The 20,112-nt window shown below is 48.4% G+C and overlaps 1 protein-coding gene across 1 annotated transcript in view; it reads left to right on the forward strand.

The window, feature by feature from the left end:
- The window catches only part of LOC142803871 (uncharacterized), a 28,061-nt gene extending 8,159 nt beyond the window's left edge, over nucleotides 1–19,902 (forward strand). Inside the window, exons 2-4 of the mRNA XM_075890132.1 lie at nucleotides 16,342–16,485; nucleotides 16,643–16,771; nucleotides 17,246–19,902. Of these exons, the coding sequence (XP_075746247.1) occupies nucleotides 16,393–16,485; nucleotides 16,643–16,771; nucleotides 17,246–17,500 (477 nt within the window). The 5' untranslated portion in view covers nucleotides 16,342–16,392 and the 3' untranslated portion in view covers nucleotides 17,501–19,902. The remainder of the gene's footprint in view (nucleotides 1–16,341; nucleotides 16,486–16,642; nucleotides 16,772–17,245) is intronic.
- Nucleotides 19,903–20,112: the final 210 nt, after the last annotated feature.

Below are 20,112 nucleotides of genomic sequence, written 5' to 3' on the forward strand. Positions count from 1 at the left end.
ATGCCGCAGGACAACGTTTTCGATGAAACATTGTGCCACCTCCGCTGCTGTACCTATCTGGATAGCATTTGTTTCCGCATAACGGGTAAGGTAATCAGTCGCTACAATAACCCAGCGGTTCCCAGCAGTAGAAGTAGGAAGTTGGCCCAAAATATCCATGCCAATCTGGTCGAATGGTGTTCTTGGGACCTGCACGGGGTGCAGGAGGCCAGCTGGTTTAGTCGGCGGTGACTTCCGTCGCTGGCAGTCGAGGCAAGTGCGAACATGGTGTTTTACGGCTATGGTCAGTCTTGGCCAGAAGGAGCGCTGCCGTACTCTGGCCAACGTTTTTGTGTAACCTAAGTGGCCTGAAGTCACCTCGTTGTGGCATGCTTCGAGTACTTCGGAGTGAAGGGCTGCTGGAATGACGAGCAAATACGCAGATCCTGTCGAAGAGAAGTTTCTTTTGTATAGTACTCCGCCCCGCTAGCAAAATGATGAGAGTGCTCTTACGAAAACAGTTGGTGCCTTCTGAGATCTTCCCTGCAGATAATTAATTAGGGCAAGTAACTCAGGGTCGCCACGTTGTTGCTGTGCAATAGCGGTTGAGTCAAGCACACCGAGAAATGCTGTTTCCTCCTCATCGGATAGGATAGAGTTGCCGATTCAATGGGTGAGCGGGATAGACAGTCGGCGTCCATGTGGAGGTTCCCTGACTTGTGTACGACAGTCATGTCGTACTCCTGCAGCCTGAGACTCCAACGCGCTAATCTCCCGGTAGGATCTTTAAGATTTGTCAACCAACATAGTGAATGGTGGTCGCTGATGACTTTGAAAGGGCGGCCGTATAAATACGGGTGAAATTTTGTGACCGCCCATACCACGGCAAGCATTCTTTCTCAGTCGTGGAGTAATTAGTCTCGGCGCGTGTTAGTGTTCGGCTTGCATAGGCGATTACTCTTTCTGTGCCCTCTTGCAGCTGCACAATTAAGCACAGCTCCCAAACCAATATTGCTGGCATCAGTGTGTTGCATCGTTGGGGCTTTCTCATCAAAGTGGGCAAGCACTGGATGCGTCCGTAGTCGCTGGCGGAGGTTCTTAAAAGCAGCTTCCTCTTCGTAGCTCCATTGGAAAGCAACGTCTTCTCTCGTGAGGTGGGTTAACGGGATGCGATGCGTGCGAAGTCTGCGAAGAATCGCCTATAATACGCACAGAGTCCGAGAAATCGTCGGACAGCCTTCTTATCAGTAGGCACCGGGAACTGCGCAACAGCTGCGATCTTTTCAGGATCAGGACGAACGCCTGCATGACTGACAACGTGGCCAAGAAATTGCAGCTCTTCATAGCAAAAGTGGCACTTTTCAGGCTTCAACGTCAAGCCCGCAGACCGTATGGCTTGTAAAACTGCCTCAAGTCTTTTAAGGTGCTGGTCAAATGTTGCGGCGAAAACTACGACATCATCAAGGTAGACCAAGCAGGTTTTCCACTTCAACCCAGAAAGTACGGTATCCATAAGTCTTTGAAAGGTAGCAGGCGCTGAACATAAACCAAAGGGCAAGGCTTTAAATTCATATAAGCCATCTAGTGTCACAAAAGCAGTCTTCTCGCGGTCTCTTGGGTCTACCTCGATTTGCCAGTACCCACTCCTTAAGTCCATCGATGAAAAGTAACGAGCATGTCGAAGTCTGTCGAGAGAGTCAGCTATACGAGGAAGTGGATACACATCTCTCTTTGTAACCTGATTGAGTTTTCGGTAATCTACACAGAAGCGCAGGCTGCCGTCTTTTTTTTTAACGAGGACTGCAGGTGATGCACATGGGCTTTTTGGGGGCTGAATGACGTCATCTTCTAGCATTTTGTCGACTTGCTCTTGTATCACTTCGCGTTCCTTTGCAGCCACGCGATAGGGGTTTGGTGAATTGGTCTCGCCATGTCCTCGGTATTTATCCGATGCTCGGTTAGAGGCGTGCGGCCAACTCTTGATGTTGTAGAAAAGCAGTCTTTGAATTCGGCCAGTAGCTCAAGAAGCCTCTTTCGCTCGTTCTTAGGCACAGTAGTGCTAACGTCGAGAACTGGTGTTGAATCAAGTTTTAATTGGCGCCTCGTCGACTACTGCCAAGCAGCCTTCTGCGTCTGTGATATCGTCGAAGTAAGCGACGGCCATGCCTTTTGGAAGGTGCCGGCGCTCATCACTGAAATTTGTCAGAAGCAAGTCCGTGCGTCCAGCGGCGACACTGACGATACCTTTTGCGACAGAAATGCCGTGTGTGAGGACGAGCGAAGTTATTCGGTCTGCTACTCCTTCGTCGTCAAACTGGACAGCGGCTGCCACAGAAACAAGCGTGCATGACCGAGGAGGGCGAACCACATCGTCATCAGTTAGACGCAGTTGGTTTGGTCGCGCCTGTGTACAATCAGGTGCGCCCGAACTGCTGTGGATTGTAATCAAACTGTGTGCGATATTGATGACGGCGCCGTACTCTCGTAAGAAGTCCATACCAATAATTAGATCCTTGCAGCATGCGGCGAGAACGACGAACGACGCAACGAAAGAAGAACCTCATATGTCAATTCTCGCTGTGCATCTTCCAGAGGGCATCAGTAACTGACCACCTGCCGTCCTTATTTGAGGGCCTGCCCACAGCGTCTTCACTTTCTTGAGGCGGCTGGCGAGGTCCTGACTGATAATAGAAAAGTTGGCACCGGTGTCGATTAAGGCTGTTACTTTCTGGCCGTCAAGAAAAACACTCAGGTGGGCGGTCACAATGTCGTCGCTCTCACGTCTTGTCGGATTTACAGCGTCGTGTAATGGGGGCTTTTCGTCATCATCTTCATGGCCTGCAACCTTACCCCCGGAGGTCACCGCCCTCAGTTTCCGCCTCGCGGGCTGGGTGACCTTCTTGCGTTAAGGTTCGCGGTGGTACGTCGGTGTGACGAAGGTGAATGAGCGGGAGAATGAGAGCGGGATTGACGTCCCAAACCTGGCTGGCGGGTAGGTATTGCCTCCTCGTCAGAAGTACGGTATTCGTAAAAGTGAGAACGGGCTCCATAGAAAGAGGCGTCCTCCCGGCGTGGTATGTATTCTTAGTTCGCACGTCGATCGTCAGACCATGTTCGAAAAGGGCGGAACGAATCACTGCGGTGCCAGCAATGACGGGCAATATGACCTGCACCTCCGCAGTTAAAGCACAGTGGACGTCGATCGATTCTGCGCCATGCTTCTGTTCTTCGGAGCGGTTGACGTCTGAACCTCCCTTCTTGCGACGATGTCCATGGTGCTGCTGTGGACGCCTGGTGGTACGTTGGTTGGCTTGGCAGTCGGCTCAGGGCCTGCTCTTGCGGTGGTGACCAAGGGGCCGTCGGCACTGGGTGATATGGCGGTGATGTACCAGATGGTGAACGTCGCAGAGCATCGGCATAGCTCATGAGACGGTGCTCGTCACACCCGTAGCTCCAACAGCTGCTGCGCACGGTCGCGTCGATCGACATTGGTGAACGTATCGACAAGCTGTTGTCGGAAGTCGCCCCAAGTTAACAGACTGCCTTCTCTGTTCTCATACCCAATTTTCACACCGCCGTCAAGGTAGAAATAGGCGCGTGAGAGTTTTTCTTGTTCAGGCCACAGATTAATCTTGGCGACACGCTCATAGTGCTCAAGCCAGTCGTCCACGTCTTCATGGGCGCCGCCACTAAAGTGATCGGGAACCAGCGGTTGAAAGATGGTTACCTGTGAAGGCTGTGTTGGCGGGGGGCCTTGTGGCGCCGGTTGCGGACTGGCGTTGGCCATTTGGAGAGGTAATCGGCACTTTCGAGGTTCCGTGGAAGGAGTGAACTCTGGAGCGAGGCCTATCAGCCGCCGACTGAACCGGTGCACGGGAGTTGCAATGGTTGACAATGCGTCCGAGCTAGATGAACGGCTCCCAGTGGGAGTATGGAGCATTAGGTAGGGTTGCGCCTCAGCACTTTTACCAGTGTCGCGGTACAGCGCGAACCAAAGGCAGATAAACGTTGACACGGCGACACTCAGCAGCCGAACAGCAAGATCGCCTTCTTTTTCTTCGATCAGCCAGAGCTCCACTACCTGGTGTCCGCCAAATCCCCTTATCGTCGTTTTGGTCCACCAGTACACACGCGTACTGGTGGACACACATTATATGCTGGTTTTCATTTCTTCAAAGAAACTAGCCCTCGAAAATTCTCTTCGTTCATTCGATAACACTTTGTCAGGTGTCCACTGCAGCGTGCCTCAAAGAAATTTTTCCCAGAGTGATGGAGTGCCAGACTGCCATTTGCGATATATATATATATATATATATATATATATATATATATATATATATATATATATATATATATATATATATATATATATATATATATATATATATATATATATATATATATATATATATATATATATATGTGTTTGTGTGGCCGCTGTGATAACTCAGTGGTTAGAGCATCGAACGCGTTATTTGAAGGTCGTAGGTGTTCGATTCCTGCTCACGGCTGGTTATTTTTTCACCCACTTTTGTTTCTTCTAATTTACATTACATTTGTTCTAATAGCTTCCCCTATACATTCCTTGGCATTATTGTCTGTTAGATCTCATTATTATTGGGTCAGAACACGGAAAAACGAGCCCTTAGGTATACACTTCTTTCACTTATTATATATATATATATATATATATATATATATATATATATATATATATATATATATATATATATATATATATATATATATATATATATATATATATATATATATAAAGATCTAGTTTACCTAGTGAGACATTCCGGACGTCTATAACGTCAATTTAAAATACCCCGTATACTTTCAAATTATTTAACTATTACCATACATCCGAGTCGCTTTACATTGCGGCCTTACATGATCGAGCGTGTGTCAGTTTTTTACTGACAAGAATGGCTCTGACAAGGCATAATTTGAAGCACTTATCGGGCGCATATGAAATCGCTGTTAACCGTTCCCCCTCCCCTCCCTGCCATTCTCCTTCCACAAGACAACTCACTAAACCACAATTCACAGCGGCGATTTATCGGCACATAGAATAATATTGCGATGACATATATTACCACTCGATTACGGCGCATTTCTGCCATCGCTGTGAGGTTCTGCATAAACTGCAAGGACGACCGCACGTACGAGTGAAAGTACGTATATGTCCTACATACGAGTTTAAAAGGGTCTCCGCGTTTCACCTGCACTTCCTGAACCGGTGCACGGAGGCGCTGCACTTCGGCATTCGTTTCACGAGTTCAACATGGCGGAAGCGGCACCACAGTATTCGTTTCAAAAAAGTGCGACTGTCATGCAAGGGTAGTTCATGAATTCTCTGCACCTGCTCGCTAGGTATAGAGCGGAGTCTGTGCAGCACAAGATGGCTGCAGCAGACGACATAGCCAATTGCATTCGTGTCTGTTTTAGCGACGTGCATTAAGTACGACTGTGAACATTTTCCGGTAGACACATGCTAAACAACGTAAGCGGTGCCGTCTTTTACGAATCACAGCCTACACAACCGTCGAGACAGCCGACGAGTATACCATAGGGCTTGCACTCTGATATTCATTTCCGCGTCTCGACGCAGCTGCACTTGCTTGGCTTGCTCAAACGTCACCTGCACGAAAACAACACTCAGATGGCACCACCATGAAATAGTTCTGAAAGTGCCGGGTGAATTGAATGGAGCTCATGTGAAGCAGAATTTTCGAACTCCGTGACACTTCTTTCTCGAAGGCCCATGCTCACGGCACTAATGTGCGACGCGCCGCATGCATGAGTTGTGTGACTGTTTCTTTAGTTGTGCAGGGAGTGGTTGATAAATTCCCATATTCCCTCAATTTTAGATCTAAGAAAACTAGTCTTACCGCACTTCCTGGCTGGCATAAGTTTAGAATGCTAGCTTTGCCTACTTGAAACCTGCAGTCTTTGCAATCGTGTTTACTAGTCTAGTTTAGTTCAAAGGGGCATTGAACCGTTTAAACTTGACGGGAGAACAGAAAGTGGTACTAAAACAGCATTCGTCTCACCAAACACAAACGACTTCCATTAGCTGCGGAATAAAAATTCGCAGCATGCGAATGCCTATTACAACTGGGAACGTTGGAAGTTTCGAGACACATGTAAATACGTCGGCGTTCCAGTAACCATGACTACTATCAGTCACTTGCTGCTTGTACGTGAAGTCTTAATAAAAATTGATGAGCGATGTTTAGTTTCGATCGCTAATTATTACAGTGCGTTAAGTAATTGTGCAATGCGCACCAGTTCGAATGATCGACCAGCGCCTGTATCGGCTCATCAAGCTCAAAGATGGTCGAAGGATCCTAGTAACGTTAATCGAAGGTATATACCGACTTGCGGGTGCCTCATGACATCAGATTTTTATAGTAAAAGCAAAGCGGGAAAAAGTTTGCACGCTCGCGGCCTCATATCCTATCACGACCTCCACTCATGGAGGAGCAACGTCACCTAAAGAAACTTCCGGTAGAATGTACTACTTCCGGACAGTTGTTTTCTTCCTCCATGGCAAACGCCTCCTCTACTTAGATGCATGTCACGTGAGAACAAAAACAGCTGCCACACCTTTTCCCTCATTCATTTTCGATTACTGTCGTTCTTTAGCGTCCCTTCATGCGGATGATGCAACAACTCGACATTTTGCATAGCCTCCGAAATAGTCGTGTATAGTTGCACATTTCGAATAACTCTCGACTGACGCGCCCCTAGAGGCCACAAGTAAAAAAACGTCTTGATAATAGTACCGTTGTCACATAGGAAGAAGAAGCGGCGCGGAGAGCTTTGTCCCAGAGTCTCACGTAACTCATCAATCCATCATAATCCGTACGTCTGTCCCGCCACTCCCCCCCCCCCCCAGGGTCGTGTGAAAAGGGAGTTTTCTTTCGGGCACACGGCCATCCCCTGACAAAGGCCACCACTCGGCGCCAGGTGCCAAACAAACGTGGCCTGCCTGATTGGTCTCCCGGCGTACAAGCCAGGGAGACCAATCAAAGGGAGTACACCTCGGCGAAGCAACTCGGTCGCGATGCACAAATCGAACGTACTCTGGCAAGGTGGGCTATCGCAGCCCGTGGGGCGCGCTGCGGTCATGGCCCGTCTTCTGACCGCTAAGGCCCAGTGACACTCAACAGAGGGGCTACCCTTCGGCACAGCGACTTTCGGCAACGCACGCGAAGCGGACGTACCCAAACACGTGGCTACGAGACTGCCCTTCGGCGTGGTAACTTCAGTCACCTAACCCAAAGCGCACGTACCCTCACACTGTCGCGCGGCTGAGAGCTTACGACGTCCCCTCAGCACGGATGGGCTATCGTTCAGCGCTTTGTGGTCACGGTCCGTCTCCTTACCACTAGGGCGCAGTGAGACACAATCCATCCCTTACGGACTACGGGACTACTGGTGGGTGCAGAGGCCAATGTCGCTGCACGCTAACCAAACGCACCCTGGGAGACCAGCATGGCTGAGAGCCGGCTTAGTCCTTCGCGAAGAAGTGAACCACCCTCCGCCTCGGCGAGTAGAGTCACAGGGCACGGAGGAGGGGCCAAGACGGACCTTGCGGGTAAAGCCCGACAAGCCGACAAGATCACCGTAGCACATGCAAAGCTCGGGCGAGCAACCACACAAACTAAACTCGGGGGCGACCGGCTCACGAGAACGCCATAATTAAAAATTGATGGTTATCTGCCCTCCTGACTCACTAAAAATCACTGCTGGATGGTGCCACATCTCATAAAACTTCTTTGCACCTAAGCGCTGCCACTCCCGGTGAAGAACAAACCAGACCTCCTTCCGTACTTTTGCAAGTACTTCGTTACGTCCGAGTCGTTTCCCACCAAAGACGGCACAACAACGTGCCACCCACACTTGGTAGGAGCACTCAACAAGCAGAAGCACGTACTGCTTAAATGCTTGTCCCAGCAGGGGATGCAGAAAACGATCCGGTGTTGAAAGGAACACCGGGATGGCCAAACAAGCTAGCTATCCTTCGATGGAGCGCGGCTGGTAGTGCACACTGAGAGAACATGTGAACCAGATCCTTCATACTGCCACAAAAGGGGCAAGTTCCTCATTGAGGAATTCTCGTGAAGGGCCTGAACTTTCTGGGCAGGCACCCTCTTTCTTATGCGATTCTTAAAAGAGAAAAGAGGATAAAAATGATCCCCGTAACTGTCTGCATCAGAGTGCGAAACCTCAACAGAAGCTCATGAGGGATGGGGGTAAGGAGGGATTACAAGGATATGAAGGTATAGAGATAGAGAGGGGAAGGAGAGAGCGTGGCGCAGGGCCAGCGACACACAGAAGCAAGGAGAAGATAGGAAAGTTGGACACGGTCGCAGGAGTCCGACGACGGGGCACCCCTCAACGAGAGCTCATGTCGTCGGCAGGAGACGGCGTAGGGCGAGCCACTCGGCCAGAGCTGCGCAGTCGTCGGAGATCGCGGGGGCACAACCCGTCGGCACGAAATCCAGAGAGCGAGTCCCCAGGCGCCCTCTGGCCAGGCGATACATGAATGTAGCACACCTGGCGTCCAGGAAACTGGCAGTAATGAACCACCAGTTAAGACTGTGGTGAGACAGGTCAAATGCGCTACACTTTGCAGGTAACTCTGGGGTGAGTCTATCGACTTATTGGTGGAGTTCAATCGAAGCTACATCTATCTCAGGGTCGACCTCTTGGAGACTGAAGTGGTTATAAGATGGAAAAGAAGAGAAAAGTGAGCCCCGTAACTGTCTACATCAGGGTGCGACACCTCAACAGTAGCTCACAAGGGATGGGGGGGAGGAGGGATTAAAAGGATAGGGATAAAGGTGTAGAGAGAGAGAAAGAGAGATGCGCTAAGCCAGCGAGCGAGGATATATAGAGGGGATAGGAGAGATAGGAAATGAAGATGGAAACACGGTCACAGGAGTCCGAGGACGGGGCACCACTTGCGAGAGCTCTTGTCGGCGTCAGGAGATGGCGTAGGGCAAGTCCAGTAGGTCAGAGCTACGCTGTCGTCGAAGATCGACGTCAGGAGATGACGTAGGGCCAGCCCTGTCGGCCAGAGCTAAGCTGACGTCGGAGATCGCGAGGGCACAACCGGTCGGCACGGAATCCAGCGAGCGAGTCTTTTGGAGACTGGCTAAACTAGAAGTGGCCCCAGATATTGGTGTTAGGATGACTCCGCTAGCAACAAGAGCCATTTGTCAGGCATCCTAATAAAGGAAGCGTTGCATAGCGTTGCCATGGCCAACGCCTCCTAGATTTCCTGTGCCTGCCGGATTATCGGCGGTCATTTGGGAAGCGGCTGTCGTCGGAACTACAGTGATGGCGCCACTCAAGTAGGAATGTCTTCAAATAAGTTTTTACGTTTTTGGAACTTATATGCAACAAAAATAACGTAAAAATTAAATAAAAACGTAAAAGTAATTATAATTAACCCTAAATAAGTGACGCTGTTGTTCAGCAAGCAAGTTTTTTAATACATGGCATCCTCTGAAAATAGTAGCAAACGCCGACATTGCCAATCTCAAAGGCCAAGTACAAAGACTCTTATTCCTACGTAGGCAGCGCCACTATAGATGGCCGGCGTTTCGCGCTCATCTAGCAGGCACAAGAAATCTAGGGGGCGTTGCCATGGCATGCTCCAAGGGCCGAGCTAAGTCAGACGTAGGCTATATTAGCATGCAGGGTGGCAGGAATAGGTTAAAGTTGGAAGAGATAGAAGAGCAGTTGAGGCAGGAGGAGCTGATGGTATATGGGGTTGTGGAGACATATCTTCGGGACATGGAGCAACCACCCTGCAATCCGGACTACGTATGGGAATATTGCAATAGAACAGAAGGCAGGAAAAAGGGGGGTGGAATTGGTGCATTTATACATAAGAGCGTGGGTTGGCAAAGAGTAAAGCAGGGATGCGTGGAACATTTATGGTGAAGAGGGAAAGTAGCTGGGCAGATGACACTCTTTGGTTTGGTGTACTTGTGGAGGGTAGCAAAGGCCAGAGAGGAAAACCAGGCAATAGTGGAGTGTATATAAAAGGACATTGAGGAATTAGGAGGAGAGTGCGAGATAATTATACTAGGAGATATGAATGCGCACATAGAAGATATAGATGGGTATACTGACTCAACAGGCAAAATGATCATGGATATGTGTGAAAGGCATGATTTGATAATTTGCAACAGTACCGAGAAGTGTGAAGGGCAAATAACATGGGAGGTAGGAAGGCTGCAGTCAACGATAGATCACGCACTGATGTCACATAGGATGTATGATAAGCTCAGGGGAATGCACATAGATGAAGGTGGCTCCAGAAGTCTGGGTAGTGATGACAAACGTATCAAGCTAAGTTTTGGAAGAGCAGCGAAAGTTGGAAGGAGACAAGATGAGCAACTACAGGAAAATTTTCATTCAGAAAGGCAAATAGAAATTGCTACTAAAGAAATTGAGAAAGTAATCACTGATGATAATAAAACTGTGTGGACGTACACAAATCTAATTAGACTGTTTGGGCTGGAGTTTGCTAAGGCACGTGAGAAATCACCCCGAAAAAGAAGAGACAAACCCAAAAGTTGGTGGGATGAGGAAGTTAAGAGAGCCATAGCAAAACGTTAGAAAGCCTCTAGGAAACACAGACATGCTAAGCAACGGGGTGAACCGACAGATGATGTTGAAAGAAAATGGGAAATCTTTCTAAGCTCTAGAAGGGAAGCATACCTCCTGATCAATGAAAAGATTAGAAGAAAGGGTGCTCAGTGGCTGGCAGAAGTACATAAAAAGGACAGAAAGGCAGCTGCGAAATTTTGGAACCATTTAAACTCCCTAAGAAATGAAACAAATCTATAGCAGAGGTTTATTACTACAACTCAAGGTGCTAGGCTAGAAGGGGACGAAGCTATTGAATATATAAGAAGAAGGGTGACAGAAAAATTTCAACAAAGTGCCTTATGCACCACAATAGACAGAGATGGATCAAGTGGCACAATGGCTCCATTTTCACAACGAGAATGGGAAAGGGCTGAGAAGAGGGTTTCAAGTAGTACATCAACAGGCCCAGATGGCATTCCAATTACGCTGATAAAGACATTGGGTCCGAAGTCTAAACAGACTTTGAGAGAGGCAGTGAGTAGAACTATAATCGATGGTAAAGTCCCTGATGGATGGAAACTTAGCAGGATGAGCATGATTTATAAAGGAAAGGGGGACAAAGATGACATAAACAACTACTGTCCAATAACAGGGGCATCAGTGGTCTACAGGCTGGCGATGCTGATTTTAAAGGAAAGACAGCAGGCATAGATAGAGGATGAGGGGGGGGGGGAACTGCATAATGGGTTTCGGAAACACAGTAGGTTGGAAGACAATCTGTTCTCACTGACGCAGTGCATCGAAATAGCAGAAAAGCAACTCAGGCCCCTGTGGCTAGCATTTTTGGATATCAAGGTAGTGTACGATAGTGTGGTTCAAGAGGACTTGTGGGGAATACTAGACACACTGGGTGTGAAAGATGGAGTCACTAATCTTTTAAAGGAAATCTATAAAAGTATTAAGGTAGCTATAAAGTGGGAAAAACAGGTATCCAAGCCCACAGAGGTGAAACGGGGACTTAGGCAGGGGTGTCCACTGTCACCCTTGTTATTCATGATGTACCTACAAGAATGAGAGGCCAAATTAGAGGGAAGTGGAGTTGGCCTTAACCTCTCTTTAGTCAAACAAGGAAAACTCATTGATCAGGCACTACCAGCATTGATGTACGCAGATGATATATCGCTAATGGCCGACAACAAGGAAGAGTCGCAGAGATTGATGGACATCTGCGGTAATGAGGGAGATAGGTTAGATTTTAGATTCAGTAAGGAAAAATCAGCAGTCATGATTTTTAATGATAACGAAGGTAGTGAGCTTAGAGTACAGGAAGTCACGCTGGAGATAACAGATAAATACAAATATCTGGGCGTATGGATAAGCAATGGGACCGAGTACCTAAGGCAACACGAAATATATGTGACGACTAAAGCTAACAGGAATGCAGCAGTGATGAAAAAGAGGGCACTGTGGAATTACAATAGGTATGATGTTGTGAGAGGAATATGGAAAGGGGTCATGGTTCCTGGGCTGACGTTCGGCAATGCGGTCTTGTGCATGAGATTAGAAGTTCAAGCAAGATTAGAAATTAAGCAACGTGGAATAGGTAGGCTTTCTTTAGGAGCTCACGGGAATACACCAAATCAGGGAGTGCAAAGTGATATGGAATGGACATAATTTGAGGGCAGGGAAGCTAGCAGCAAGATAAAATTTGAGAAGCGATTGAGAGAAATGGGGGAGGAGCGTTGGGCTAGGAAGTTTTTCAGCTACTTGCACATGAAGAATGTCGATACAAAACGGAGGAAGCGAACCAGGCAATTGACTGGTAAATACTTAGAAAACAGCAGGTGGCCAAACCAAAACGAACTATCAGTTAAGAAGAAAGTGAAGGAAATGGAGACTGACATGTGGAGAATTGGCATGATTAAGAAGTCCGCACTAGAGATCTATCGAACTTTCAAGCAGGAATTTGCCAAGGAAAGGATCTATGATAATACTCGGGGTAGTTCTCTACTGTTTGAGGCCAGGACAGGAGTATTGCGAACCAAGACATATCGGACCAAATACGAAAGGGTAGGCACAGTATGCAGTGCCTGTGGAGAGGAAGAAGAAACTGCCGAACACTTGATACTGTTCTGTAAAGGGCTTCACACTATAGTTCAGGATGATGGCGCAGAGTTTTTCAAAGCACTGGGGTTTAGGGACAGGGAGGGCAAAATAGACTTTAAGCGGGTAGCCTTAAGTAGAAGGAGGTTATCTGATTGGTGGCTAAAGTCAAGACACTAGTGAAAATTAAACCCTTCACTGCAAAGTACGAATCCTCAACCTCACTATTTAAAGGAAAAAAAGAAACAGATATATTTAATGGTTAGTTCACTAAGTATTACGGCTAGGTGACGTTAGCCGCCGCCCGATCGAAAGGGTACAGCCACATCTAGTCATCCATCCATCCATGGTTCCATCAGAAGAGCATAGAGTTTCCCACAATACTTACTAGAGGGAAGTCTGGCGCTAGTGTCTATGGGAGTTGCAACGCACGCGCTTCAGCCAGATGGTGTTGCTTCAGCTACAGTGCACTAGAGGGGGCTTTAAAAGCCCTCTAGTGCACTGTAGCTTCAGCGAGCATGGGAAGGGCGCGACTGTTCTCACAACAAATCCGTGCAGGGCGGGGCCTCGCCGCGATGACGTAGCCACCAGTTTCTTTTTTTTTCTCTGTCTCTCTCTCTCTCCGTTTGACGGCGCGGTACGTGGTCGCTGTGGTTGCGTGCACTCCACGGATTCGCTCGCAGGATTTCAAGCTGGGCGGTTGTGCCTTCGCGATATCCGCCGTCAGCGTAGCTCCCGCCGACTGGTTCGCCCTCTGCGGTCTCCTGACGCTGTGCAGCTCGCGCATTGTGGCGCCCCGCCCTTGGACTGCTTCGACCGGATCCGCACTTTCCTATCTCCTTCTTTTTTATCTCGCTTGGCTGTTTTCTTCTCCGTCTATTTTCCTTCTATTCTTTTTATCCCTCCTTCCCCCCACCCCTATAAGGCACTGTGCCGTGTCGCCTGAAGGCAGACAGAAATTAGGTGCCTTTTTCCTCTTCATTCTAACCACTACCACCACCACTCCACGTGAGCGAGAAGTGTGCACTGTCTTGTTAAGTGGCCGGAAAATCGGAACGCAACGATGAGCGAGCCTCCTGACCGACAGAAGGTGATCGAAAAGTACCTCCAAGGATTACGTCATGACGACGGCTACTCTCATGGCTACCTGAAGTCAGACGAAGAGCTAAAGCTTTTTGAAAGGTCCCTCGCTGCCGTCAACGAGAGGTATGCTGTGCGGACATCAAGAGAGAGAGAAATAGACTTTATTGGGCTGTCCTGCGTGGGGAGGGTGAGAGCACCGTGCAGGGTTCCGCACCCTCCTGTCTATTTAGACCTCAACGACGGCAGGCCCAGCGCGAGCTACTAGGAGTTTGCTCCGTTCGCTTTTGCCGAGCCAGGGCCGCGTCAAGCCGCTGGATGGCGTTAAGCTGCGCCTTGTGATCGGGCGAGGCTATGTGGTTCACAATGTCCGGTGGTAGTACGTCGGTGACCACTCCCCCCGCACACGCGTCACACCCCCACAGCACATGTGTCAGCGTTGCCAGTTCTCGCGCACAGATACTGCACTTTGCACTTTCGTAGAGTCCGGGGCACACGGGTCGGGCCAGGGCGGGCGTGAGCACCGTGCCGGTCTGTAGTTGTCTCAGGAGGACCCCCTCGCGCCGCTCCAGCCTTGGGTGAGGCCCGGGAAGCGTTCGGCGGCCCTCTCGGTACCACTGAAGGATGCTGCCGTAGTCGAGTAGTGGGTCCGAGTCCGGGGGTACGGCTTCTTCCGCGTCCGAGGGGCGGGGGGGGGCGCATAGTGCGCGAGCTCGCGTGCGACGGCGTCCGCTCTTTCGTTGCGGTTGGCCACTCCGCCCGGGATGGCTCCGACGTGAGCTGGGAACTACCGTAGATGTGTCGTGGTCGACTTGCTTCTCGGCAGCAGGCTTGCTGCTGGGGTTCCGATGCTCCCGCGGCCGAAATTGGCCATGGCCGTGCGGGAGTCGCTCAGGATGGTGGTGACTTCGGGAGTGCCGTTTAGCACCAGGGCGATGGTGGCTTCCTCCGCAGACGTTGCTCGGACGCTGCAGGCGTTAAGCAGTTTGCCGTCCGTGGCTCGGACAACCACTGCTACGTAGGTGTGCGGTCGGTATTGATGCTTGGCGGCGTCTACGTACACCACCGTCAAGTCCCTGGCGTGAGTCTCTGCCAGCGCTCTCGCCCTTGCGACCCGTCGCTCTTTGTTGCGTTGCGGGTGGAAGTTGCGTGGTAGCGGCAGGACCACAAGGTGTCTCGATCTCCGTGCGCTCCGGAGCCTCGTCTCGATAGGACTCTGCTCTGGGTGGGCGCAGGCCGACTCTTCGGAGGATTTCTCTGCCGGCAGTGGTCGTTGACAGGCGGGCGAACTGCGACATGCGCTGGGCCTCGCTCACCTCTTCTAGGGTGTTGTGGACCCCCAGCCGGGCAAGGGAGTCGTTGCTCGTGCTTACGAGAAGACCCAGGGCGGACTTGTAGGCCTTCCTGATGGCTGCGTTGATCTTGTCCCGCTCGTGCTGCAGCCATCCGTGAAATGTGCCGACGTACCATACCTGGCTCGTCACAAACGACTGCAGCAGTCGCAGGACGTTGGCTTCTCTCATGCCGTTCCGTTTGGAGGAGATTTGCTTGACGAGGCGGGTCGCCACCCCCATCTTCGTCAGAAGCCTGTTGAGGGCCGTGTGGTTCCCGTTGCCGGCGTCGATGTGCATGCCAAGCACTCTGATTCCTCGGACGTGCGGAATGGTGGTGGCGTCTTCCGTCCGAAGCGTGATCTTGGCCGCCTCATGCCATCAAGAGACCTGAGCAAGTCGTCTAAATGTGAGGATGTCTCGATTGCTTCTTAATGTATTGATCTGCGCGTAGATCTAGCATTGAAACACGCAGTAGTAATTTAAACCAGCTAGGGACACGGCAGGACAGGCTTCTTCTCAGTTGCGGTTATTGGTTTTCGCCTTTTTGAAGTTAGGGTTAGGTATCATTGTTTTCGTTACTGGTTCACAGTTCCCCTGGAACCGATTCATTTCGATGTGAGTGAAGTATTGTTCGGATTACCGGGACATGACCCGATCTTCAGAGATTCTATAAACGTTATTGGAGCTATAATTGGCGCCTTGTCTGTGTCTGCGTGTTTCGTTGGTCCCCTTTGCTTAGCGCCCCAAATTATTCAGTTGTAACTGAACTGTATTTTTCGGTTTTAGTTATGATTAGCTCCGCGCTAGCAAGCTAATTGTGACACGGCCATGCGTGCCATCCGTGGTCCTCCAGGAAGTGTGAATTGGACGTCTAGAGCAAGGCGGGCCTGATGTTGAACGCTGTATATGAGAAGCTGAAGGGTAAGGGTCGAGATTTTTTGCCCAATTATATTAAAATCCCAAGGCCCAACCAAACTGTAACGTGTTGGTGCTGCTTGTAAGTTGTAACTTATAAACCGCATATAAAGTCTGGGTAATTATTAATAATAATAAAGATAACTATATTTATTATTCTGGTTGACAAAAGCAAGAATTTCTTGCCACAAGCGCATCTTAAAGTTTTTTTGCTGCCATTACACAAGAACTAAAACAAGATTTGATATTACCCTCTGCCATGCATAAAACTAGGTGCCTTCATTAAATCATCTTTATTGTTTATTTTCAGCCAATGTCGTCTTCTCCATGATTCACTGCGGATCTCGAATCTCTCTGGACAATGTGCCATTCCGAGTTGTCAAGGAAACCGTCAAAGTGTGCATATTTGGAACGGAGTACTACAAGAAAACTCAGCAGAAAAAAAAAAGAACAGGTATGTTACATGGTGATGCCCTTTCAAAAGTTTCAATCTCATGCTCATATCCAGCAGTCTTCCAGTTCAAAGATTGTGTGTAGGCAGTGTAAAGAAGATTTACTTTAAGTTACTACAGGTTTACACGAGAAAGAAATATTGTTAACTTCATTTACAGAGTTCAAGTACCACTGACTGGCAGAAGCAGGTGTACGAGAAGAAGCGGGTGAACCTCCAAGGCACAAAGAAGAAGGGGTGCGCAGCAACAATGAATTTGAAGTGGATTGAGTTGTACCCAGATTTCCAGGTATGTAATGTGCAATGACAAGTAAAAAATAATTCCAGAATAATTTCTGGGGACATTTATCATGTCATTTATGATTGTGCAATCCCACACAACACAGTTGGTTGAAGATCATTACGGTTTCAAGCAGCGCAACAAGATGAGGGCAAAGTCAAGATGAGACAGAAGACAGCGCTCTATATTTCCACCATTGCCAGTATGTATACACGTGGGAAATAGCAAGATAAACAGAGTGTGAGAGATAAAATGAGCACAATGCATACAGTCTCGGCATCTAAGCCAAGACTGTATGTGTTTTGTGCTTTGCGCTCTTATTTTGCTATTTCCCACATGTATACATACTGGCAATAGTGGAAATATACTTCCAGCTGTTAGTTCAGCGCTGTCTTATGTCTCATCTTGACTTCGCCCTCATCTTTTCGCACTGTTTGAAACCATAAAATATGATCTGTGTACTTAGCAGTGCCTGCTTTCTAGGTGGATGTGCCCCAGCCTTGCGGCCAGACAAGAGAAGGTCGTCTGAAAGTCGACGAGGCCAAGGAGCTGCAGGAGGCACTTGACGCAGAGCAGCAGACTGTGGCCATAGAGACGCGGGTATATGTTAGGATTGCCGACTGCAGTTCCCATCAAAACCATGGTTTCGAGGACATGGAAGCTTTCAGCCAAAACATGGACAAGAGCGTTGCTGAGCGAATTCAGATGTTGGCAAGAGAAAGCATTACTTCTGTATGAAATGTGAAAAAGTGCCTTCACTATTATGTGCACGACGTACTTTTTGCGAACAAGGAGAAGCCTGATAGCAGCTGCAGGGCCTTTTTCCCAACACATCATGACATCAGCAACCAGATCCAAGCTGTGCTTAAGAAAGACCACTTCAGCACAGTTGATCAAGAGAATGCTAGAATCCTAATTGAAAAGATCAGGGATGAGCAACCCGAATCCTGCGTTGTCTATCGGCCGTATGCAGCACGCAGCTTCGTGGGTAGCAGCGACTCGGACAACGTGGAAGAGGGCGTTGCCAGCGAGTGTGAAGACACGTTGCTGTTTTGCTTCCAAACAAAATTCATGAGGAGCATGCTTAAAAAGTACGGAGGCTCAGTAGTTTGCCTGGACGCAACGCACAAGACGAGTGACTATGCCCTACCACTTTTCTTGCTTGTCGTGAAAACATTGTCGGGATACACAATAGCTGGTGTGTTTATGATACAGTTCGAGACGGCCCACTGTATTGCTGAGGCTTTAGACGTTTTTAAGCAGTGGTGTGACAACTGGTCCCCACAATACTGGATGGTGGATTATAGCAAGGCAGAAATAAGTACCATCAAGCAAGTGTTTCCAGAGAGTCAAATCTCCATCTGTGACTTCCATAGACTACAGGCATGGCAGAGGTGGCTGCGCAGAAAGTAAAACAACATATCCAATCCAGATGAGGCCCTGAGACTCATGAAACACGTAGCCAGTGCTTCAAGTCAGCATGACTTTGACAAGGCGGTTGAAGTCCTTGTTGACTCTGAGTATTGGAAAAACAACAGATTCCGCAGTTACTTTGAAGAAGTGTGGCTGTCAGTAAAGGAGCTGTGGGTCATGTCTTACAGGCTGGAGTTTGACATTGTGTTGACCACAAATAACGGCATTGAGGCCCAAAACCGCGTGTTGAAGGCACAGTACGTGAAAAGTTCCAGCGGGAAACGGTCGTTAACATCCCTGATCATGACTGTCGTTCATGGCTACCTTCCCGACAAAGAAGCGAAATTCCATGAGGCAGCAAGGAGGCAGTCATCAGCGTACAGACAGTACAGTGAAAATGTTCCTGCATACCTGCACAACCGGCCTCATGGTTTCGTTAAGCATATGCTGAGATGGCTCGTTAATGCAGAGGAATGCACCCCCACAAACATGGAAGAGCTCTCCGTTGAAGGTGTGTTTACGGTTCATTCTGAAAGAAGTGATGATGATCTGTACACTGTCGACTTCACCAAGCCATCGTGTAACTGCCCTGATTTCAGGAAGCACAAGTATTTATGCAAGCACTTTTGTGTTGTTTTTAAGTACAGCGACAGGTGGGGCTTTTCCTCTCTTCCGCAGAGTTACCTCAATCGACCGCAAATTACTCTTGAAGCTGTGCAGAATCCGAAACAAGTTCCGAGATTCCCATTGTCAATCAGCCCAGCCCTTCTGAAGTGTCTTCACAGGATCTTGGTACAGCAGCATCAGAGTCAGACATTCCCTTTGTCAATGAGACCAGCTTTTGTGAAGTGCCTTTACAGCCTGGGGTTGCTATGCTTCCTGGGACAGCAGCCCCCTCAGTGTCGGAGCTACACAAAAGTATAACCGAGGAATTGGAAAAGTGCAGTTCCCTCCTTTACTGCTGCCATGACGTTCAAACACTGGTGGAGGCTAGGGGCTTATTGCAAGCCACCTTCCGTAAGCTGGCTGAATCTGTGCCACAGAGTTCTGGCCTTCACATTCGGGGCTCACCGACAAAAGGATGCTCATCTCTGAAGCCTCTTCCGAAAAGAAGACGCCTATAGTGTGCTGTCACTCTGCCATTGACTGGAGCTTTGACTGCTAGGAAAGGATCGGGGGAAACGGTAGAGATGGACCACTCGGTGGTTTTTTTTTCATTCTTTTAAAAAAAATTGCAATTGTTGCAAAACTCAATTTATTTTACCATTCATAACTTTGGCCTAAACACAGTGTTCAGACATCTTTGTGAATAATTTTTAGATTGTTTAGAGCTTTTAAGATTAATATGGTATGTTTTATACTAGACTTCATTATAGTCATGCAATTGTGACGTTGGCAACGAATGTGTATAAATGCAGCCGTAATTTTTGTGTTGGTGATACTCTCAATTCAGAGAGTGTGTGAAAGTATGTTTTTAGGCTTCTGCTTTCAATCTATGTGTATAAAACTGTTTGTAAAGTTGCATTCTTTCTGTACTTGCTACGGACGCGCTTGCTTTTATACTTTCCTTTTGACATTTTAATATAGTACCTGTTGTATGTGAAAGCATGTTAGTACATTTTTTCGGGTGGTCATATCAAAATGTATTCATAGCGTGCTTGTAATATCCATAAATTGTAAATAAACCAAATGTGAGAGAATGCGTAATGTGCACAAAAAGTTTACTGTGAAAATGTGAAGTATGGTTACCTACGCAGCAGAGCAATTTCATCAAGACTGCTGCAACAGCTGTGACCGGTTGATGTAGAGGCTGGGCAAACAAACTGGCCTTTTTTTTTTTTAGGGCAACTATGGGAACTACCCCCTCAGTGAAATGCTTTAGGTATACATATCGATACTGCAAAGGAAAGTTTGACATCCACCTAAATGTGGATGTC

The sequence above is a fragment of the Rhipicephalus microplus genome, chromosome 3, assembly GCF_043290135.1.
Source record: "Rhipicephalus microplus isolate Deutch F79 chromosome 3, USDA_Rmic, whole genome shotgun sequence".
In the NCBI taxonomy this organism is placed as follows: Eukaryota; Metazoa; Arthropoda; class Arachnida; order Ixodida; family Ixodidae; genus Rhipicephalus; species Rhipicephalus microplus.